The 7,963-nt window shown below is 42.9% G+C and overlaps 1 protein-coding gene across 1 annotated transcript in view; it reads right to left on the bottom strand.

Annotated features, from left to right (window-relative positions):
- The window catches only part of LOC103586224 (HRAS-like suppressor 3), a 28,729-nt gene that overhangs the window by 7,154 nt on the left and 13,612 nt on the right, over positions 1-7,963 (bottom strand). Inside the window, exon 4 of the mRNA XM_008567450.1 lies at positions 5,400-5,668. Within this exon, the coding sequence (XP_008565672.1) occupies positions 5,400-5,668 (269 nt within the window). The remainder of the gene's footprint in view (positions 1-5,399; positions 5,669-7,963) is intronic.

Raw genomic sequence — 7,963 nt, 5'->3', positions numbered from 1 at the left:
CATGTAAAAGGGTAAGTAAAAAATATAAATAAAGCAAGATTTTTGTGGTTGTTGTCCACACCTGCACTAGACCCTTGTGGTCCGCCTTTTTCTTTTTTCTCATCCCATCCACACCACCTATGCAGGTCCAATGAATCCTGCGGAGCTGGTCTCCGGCAGAGAAACTAAGAGATTGTGGAACCAGGGAAAGCAATCCTGGAGAAGGAAAGGAAACCCCAAGGATGACAGCAAAGGAAGTCCCAGGATAATGGCCAGGCAGTTGGTCAAGGAGCAACCAGTACCTGTAGTAGGAGAAGGGCCATCTCTGGGATGGACGTGTCCAAGGCAAATATACAAGAACCAGTAGATTACTTGATGTGATTTTCCTTGTGGAGAATAATACTGAGAGTTAATTGGATGGTGTGGGAAGAACTGACAATAGGGACAAAGAAAAGTGAGCAGTGAAAGGAAGTACTAATTATCTTCAAGAAATAAGAACTCCCCGCCCGCCTCCCAGTACACCACGGTACTCAGCTGTGAGCTTTGTCATCATGAGTTCTGGCTCATGAACATCAGCACACCTTGTGTTGTTAGTTACACTGGTGTGTTTCCTGATATTATGCACAGCTATGCTGGACACATTTATGGCCCAGGTAAGCCTGGGCAGCACCAAGATCGATCTATCTATCTATCTATCTACCTATCTATCTTATAGATGTATCTATCTTAATCATTGAAGACCTCCAAACTCTTATCTGCATCTCCCTCTAGAAGTTTAGCAGTCACAACTCATGATGACAGAAGCTTGAGAGAGAAGCTGCCAACCTGAGGTTTGACTGCCGGTCAGTCTTTAAAAGGTAATTCCTCTAAGAGCTAATTAGGCATGGTTTTGTGGCAGTTGTGGTTCTGTCGGGTTAACTTGCTAGGAATCTGCATCAAAGCACTTGTGTCCAGTGTTTTCCTTACTAAACTCTGTGTCAGGGTGGGAGAAATGATTTGCAGATAAAGGAGGAGGAACCGTATGTCCCCGGTCCTTACAAAACCACTTAGTGTGGGAACAGATGCTGATGCAACTGCTTCATACAAGAGAGACTTTGTCAAGGAAAACAACAATAACCTCATTGCTCGTTGACATGCTTTGTACATTGTCAAAGAGCGTGACTAAATACAAGATAGTGGTATCTAATTAGTGCTGATAGTGCAAACTTTATGGGGAAAACTATCTATCCAAGAGTCAGTGCTACCTTCAGATGCCATTGATGATTTTTTTCTTGTTGCAAGGCTGATAGGTCCAACCCAGCCACTGGGCCAAAGTTACAGGATTTCTGATCATGAAAATGGGCTACGCAGGTTAAGTCAGAAAATCATGTATCACGGGTCCTAAATCAGTAGATTAGGAAAGAGAAAAATTGTCCCTCATTAAAAAGCTAAGACATCTGTCCTTCTTTAAGTGGGCAAACTGAAATTCTACCAGGCTGCAGACAGCTGTTTATGCTACACAGCACTTCTGAGTTAAGCCCTGAGTTAGTGAAGTCAGAATTGTTTCTAGGAAAACAAAAATTCTAATGTGCTTCCCTTTACTTTCGGCCATGTTCTAAGTGGATTAAAGAAGGGAAAAGTAGTTATTAAGTAAGTGTTGTTCTGAAACCGATTGAATTTAGACTGTGAGAGATTACAAAATAAGAATGGTTATAAAATGTTTGTATAGAAATTTGGTTTCATTTGCAACAATTTCAAAATAATGCCCCAAACTTATTCAGATTTATGTAATATACATATTGCCACTGGACACATCTTCAGTTTCTATTTATGTTAATACTTTATCTGACACAGACTAGACTTTATTGTGAGCGTAGCTCCTGTTTGCTTTTTTTTTTTCAAGTACTATTCAGTATGAAGGCCTCTTTACAAAACCCTACTAAGATATATATTTATTGAAGCCTGTGGATTTTTAGGTAGGTGAAAAGTAGAAGAATCTTCTTTTTAAATACTCTTAGGCATGTAAAGCACAAATTACATTTTAGTTTAAATCCACTGTTCCCTTTCTTACCGGGAAGTTGGATATCTCTTAAAGGAAAACTGAGTCTGCTTCAAAGAGCCCAGCACAAATAAACATAACAACTGATCAGATTCTTCAAAAGTAAACAAAAATGTCCTCATGAGTTAAATAAAAAGGAGAGTTGCTGCTTTGACAGCACTTACAAAGAAAAACACTGCTGCGCATTTTCCGATTTCCTACTAAATCCACTAATGAGATGGGACACACAGAGAAGTTACATTTTAATTTGGCTCCCAGCCTATATCATGTCATTACTCACCTCATCCACTTGTTCCCAACTGGGGACAGTTTTGCCCTGTGGGAGAAACTTGGCAATGTCTACAGACATTTTTGGTTCCTAGTCCTGGGGGTGGGGTGCTACCAGCATCTAGTATGTAGAGGCCAGGGATGTACTAAACATTCTGCAATGCACAGGACAGGTCACAACAACAAAGAATTATCTGGTCCAAAGTGTCAATAGTGCTAGGTTGAAAAGCCCTCATCCTAGACCAAAAGGAAATCTTTGGAAACAGTAGAGGTAGCACCTCTTTTTGTTTTGCAGTATATTCTGGTTTCGTTTCCTGTGATGGGGTCAAGTAGAATTGTTTATGCTGTTTCATTGTTGTGATGTCATTGTTTTGCCTCTTTCAAGTGAATGGGTAGGTAGGGCTAACACAGCAGGAAGAAAAATGTGATGTGTCCAATTTGTATTGCTTCGTTTTGCAAGAGTTGAATTACTGTTTACAAAAAGAGTAAACAGTAGAAAATGTTTCTTAGTTATTCCACTATCTCAAGATTTGAAATTTTATTTGATTAATCTAAATATCATTTGTGCCTAATGACATTTATATTTTAACAAATTATGTAACAATTTTGTGTTGACACAAAAAATTCTATATGTATATAAACTTTGGATCTGTTCTTTATTCTATTAATAACCACTGAAAGAATAACTAAAAATGAGACAATTAGGGTATATTTTGTAAATTTACCAAATATTCCTAATGTAGCACCCTGAATTTCATAAAGTAGCTTACTACTTCCCAAGGTTGTATTGTAACCTATATTTGGAGTTTACTGCTTCCTAGGAGTATAGACATTTACCTGCAGTGGAAACCATGAGTGACTGTGATGCCATATCACCAGTGATGAAATCACATTTTTTTAACTTAAGTTTCTCTTTTTTATGCTGATATTGTCACTGCCAGTTCTTTAAAAAACTTCTATTATACCTAAATCTGCCAATGAATGTTAGTTTTCTAATTTAAAAAGATAAATAAATGGAAAACAGGAGAGAGAAGATAAAATCAGAGAAGCAGTCTAGGAGTACAACAACCTAAAATAGGAGTTCAGAGAAAACAATATGGAAAATTTCCCAGAGCTGAAGGAAGTGAGTTTCCAGATTGAAAGGAGTCACCAACTGTCCAGCAAATACATGAAAATAGATGCACACAAGGTATAAACACTGAGGATAAAAAGAAGAATCTATAAGCCTCTGGAAAGAAAAAATAGGCCACATATAAAGGATCAAAAATCAGAACAGTTTCAGTCTTCTCTACCACAGTAACAAAAGCTAGATGACAATGAAGCAATGCCTTCAAAATTCTGGAAAAAAAATTATTTCCAAACTAGAATTCTATATCCAGCCAAACTATCAATCAAATGGGAGGATAAAATGAAGACATTTGCAGGCCTGCAAGGTCTCTTTAAAATGTATCATTTCTCAGTAAACTATTAAGGGAAGTAGTCCACCAAAACAAAGGAGTAAATCAAGAATAAAGAGGATAAAAGCTGAAGACATTTGCAGGCCTGCAAGGTCTCTTTAAAATGTATCATTTCTCAGTAAACTATTAAAGGAAGTAGTCCACCAAAACAAAGGAGTAAATCAAGAATAAAGAGGATAAAAGTACAAATACAGGAGAAAACTGGAAGGAATATCTAGGATGCTAAGAAAGGGAGATACCAGGATGACAGCATGTGGCATCAAGTGTGACTCAAAAGACCAATGTTTTGAAGGTCATTATCCCCAAGAGACAGATGTGCTAAATGCCATCTTCCCCCAGGTTCCTTCTTTTATGACATCAACTTTTCAACCTGACAACATGCAGGTATTAACAAGTTCATCTCATTGCCCTACCCACTGAACTCCCCAGTAGGCGGCCCTTAAACTCCCAGAGAAGTTGAAGCCAGACTGTGATCCAGAGACTCCAGGAGTCTTCACCAAACATTGGCAACAATTGCCCTTTCTTTACCTAGGTAGATATGTACCTGCTTCTCAATTTTTATATTGATCATCTTTAACACTCATATATATAAATAGTTGTTGAACAATAATAATGCAATTGATTGAAGGAAAAAAATAAGAGATTACCAACTGGAAGATGTCTAGTATCTCAATGTAGAGAGGAACAGGAACCAACTAGTCAACATGGGGGTCAGTGTCGTAAGCACAACTGGTTATCAGCAGTATGAGGGAAAGCTGAGTGATCCCTGTAGGTAGGTGGTAGCACGGCTCATTCACAAAGTGCTTGGATGGTGAATCCCTCCCCATCCAACTCACTGGGGTCCAGAGAGGCCAATGGACAAGGCACTGGGTGAACCAAGCAAAAAGAATATAATGTGGACAATTGTGACCACTTCAACTACTATAATTCATTAAGAGCATTTTCTGAGTTGGCACTGTGCTTAGCATAAAGATGCTCTTATTTAATTCACATGGTAATCCTCCAAGATTGGCATTACCATTTGCACATTGTCAAAGTTCAGGGAACTTAGCTAAAACTCCCAAGGTCTTACAGCTGGCAAAAGGCAGAGCTCAGATCCAACCCAGTTCTGCCTGACTCCAGGAGCCCATGCTCCAGACCACTACACTGACCAAGGAAGAAGAGATTGGACCTCAGAAAATTTTGAAAATGTAATCAAAGTAAGCATCCTGACAGCCTAACCTCATTATTCATTGAAATACACACACGCACACTCACACACACCCCATATTGTTTGTATCAACAGCCACGCTTTAACAAGGTTCTCACCAAAAAAAAAAAAAAGTTGGGGAAGTGGCAGAAAGGGAGGGGAGGAAGTGAGAGAGAATGGGACAGAGAAAAAGATATTCAAAGAAGAGAGAGGGCATGAGCAAAATCAAACCAAGTAAATGAGCAAAACTGCATCCCTCAATCAACTTCTGGGTTCCAGCCGGGCTGAGGACAGTGCTGTTTATAAGCACCATAAGACGGTGTCACATGGATCTGGGCTTCAAATCCCACCTCTGTGACTTATCCTCACAGTTGCAGATGACTCCCAGGAGAAAGGTCTGGAGACTCAACAAAGTTAGGTTTGATGAAATGAATGGCCATAGTTAAACAGGACACCGCTGAGGACGCACCTGGTCGCTGCGGGCCACCCCATAGCGCAGCCCGTTCACAAAGTGCTCGCAGTTCTCGCTGGTCAGCTTGTAGAGCACCTCCTGTCCCACCAGCTCCTCCGCGCGCTGGATGATCTTGCTGGGAGGCAGCGGTGGGTACTTGTCGTCATGCTTGTTGTTGACCTGGTACTTGTCTCTCCCGGCCACGTCATACAGAAGTTCCTTCTTCACCATGGCCTTGTCAGTCAGTGCGGACATGATGCTGGCCGCACCAGCTCCCGCAATTTCACCTGCAGATCCACAAAGAAAAGACAGGGATTTGTCCTGGGCAGACCCGCAGGGGCTCAGAGCTGGCCCACAGCTGGGCATCTGCCCTTCACACCACCCACAGGGGATGAGCAAGAGACGTGGAAAGGATAGACATGTGGCTGTGTGGCTTTGGAGAAGGTGCTTGTGGTCTCTGGTTTCCTTATCTGAAATGAGGAGTAGTGGAGTTCCGTGATCTATTGTGACTTTTTTTTTTTTTAAAGATGACCAGTAAGGGGATCTTAACCCTTGACCTGGTGTTGTCAGCACCACGCTCTCCCAAGTGAGCCAACCGGCCTTCCCTATATAGGGATCTGAACCCGTGGCTTTGGTGTTATCAACACCACACTCTCCTAAGTGAGCCATGTGCTGGCCCTTATTGTGATTTTTTTTTCCTTTTTGTCTTTTTTACTGACCGGTAACGGAATCGCAACCCTCAGTGTCGCGCCCATACCGGGGACCGGCAACGGGATCGCAACACTTGGTGTTGCGCCCGCACCGCGCTCAGCCAGTGAGCGGGCACCGGTCTCCACATGGGATCCGAACCCTCGACAGGAGCGCCGCCGTGCTCCCAAGCGGCGCACTCTCCAGTGCGCCACCCGGCCGGCCCTTATTGTGATTTTTTTAACCCCAAGAAGCTGGCCTTCCACCCCATGACACCCAAGTGGCCCTCTTGATTATGCAAATAGGAGCCAAGAGCACACTCATCTTTCTCGGAGAACAGGGTGTGAACCTTCTGTGATTCCATCAAGGGTACAGCTCCTTTACACAAAGCTGATTACAGCACAAAAGGTGGCTGAGATTTAAAAAGGAGTCCCCATCCTTCTGGGAGCAAAGGAAACAAAGCTCCACAGCTGCTTCTCTAGAGGTGATACTAAGGAGGCCCACTGGGTACACCAGCATAACCTTGGCCATGGTCCAGGGGCTAGAAGGGGCATGAAGCTCCAGAAATGAAATGACCTTGAAGAACGGTGGAGGGCAGGACATGCATTGGGCACGACAGCTGGAAAACTGGGTGCACACCCAAGAGGGGACCCAGAAGCCCTGAGAGCATCCGAGAAGAGGCCCGCTCTCCTCAAAGAGCCACTGTGGCCCCAATCCTGGAAGGGTCAGGGTGCAGCAAAAGCACCCTGTTAAACTGGCAGGACCAGACTTCAACTGTGACATTGTGACAGCAACAAGCAATGGCAGGAGGGGCTAACTAGATTCCAGGTCCTGCTCTATTAAACCTCTTTGCCATGAGTAGAATCCTGGGATTTTAGAAAATCGGGTGACTTCAGACTTGCTAGTAATAGGGCAGGTGGTGCTTGAGAGATTCGATAAAATAAATAAAAGAAGCAATGGCAGGAGGGGCTAACTAGATTCCAGGTCCTGCTCTATTAAACCTCTTTGCCATGTGTAGAATCCTGGGATTTTAGAAAATCGGGTGACTTCAGACTTGCTAGTAATAGGGCAGGTGGTGCTTGAGAGATTCGATGAAATAAATAAAACGACAGCAACAAGCAATGGCAGGAGGGGCTAACTAGATTCCAGGTCCTGCTCTATTAAACCTCTTTGCCATGAGTAGAATCCTGGGATTTTAGAAAATCGGGTGACTTCAGACTTGCTAGTAATAGGGCAGGTGGTGCTTGAGAGATTCGATAAAATAAATAAAAGAGAGGGAGCCTTAATTGAGTTTGTGGTGAGAGTGAGCATGTAAATTGGACCAGGTGAGCTCCTGGGGCCCATCCAGCTTCTGCTCCCCAGACAGGGTGAGTGACAGGGCTGGGACTAGGGTGAGACACGCAAGTTGCCTGAAGCACAAAATTTAAGGAGGTACCAACTCTCAGAGTCATGCAAGTGTAGAGTCAACACCTAAGAGTGAGGGTTTCCTTAAATGTGCACCCTGGGTGCCCGCCAGGTGGGTGGTACAATGTGCACATGCTAACTATCAGAAACTGGATGGTGATTCTGACTCTATCACTGACCAGCTGAGGGGTCTGCACATGGCACTTAACCTTGCTGAGCCAGCACTGTGGGGAGGCCCTCAAAACACTAAAATTGACACAGAAATACACATCAGTAGAGTAATTAAAACTTCCTTTTAAAAGAATTATTTCAATTTTTAAGAAAATACCTGTATTGTAAAGAATCATAGGGAGGGCGTGCGGATATGGCAAACAATTGGTGACTGAATTTGGGGAAATGTCAGACTGAGGAGTACAGTATCATGCTTGAAGGCACAGAATCGAGAGTAGAAATGCCCGGGGTTGAGTCCCACCTGCACCATTTACCCACTA

Source organism: Galeopterus variegatus, unplaced genomic scaffold, assembly GCF_000696425.1.
Source record: "Galeopterus variegatus unplaced genomic scaffold, G_variegatus-3.0.2 Scaffold319, whole genome shotgun sequence".
NCBI lineage: Eukaryota > Metazoa > Chordata > Mammalia > Dermoptera > Cynocephalidae > Galeopterus > Galeopterus variegatus.
This window is presented reverse-complemented; position numbering and strand designations above follow the sequence as displayed.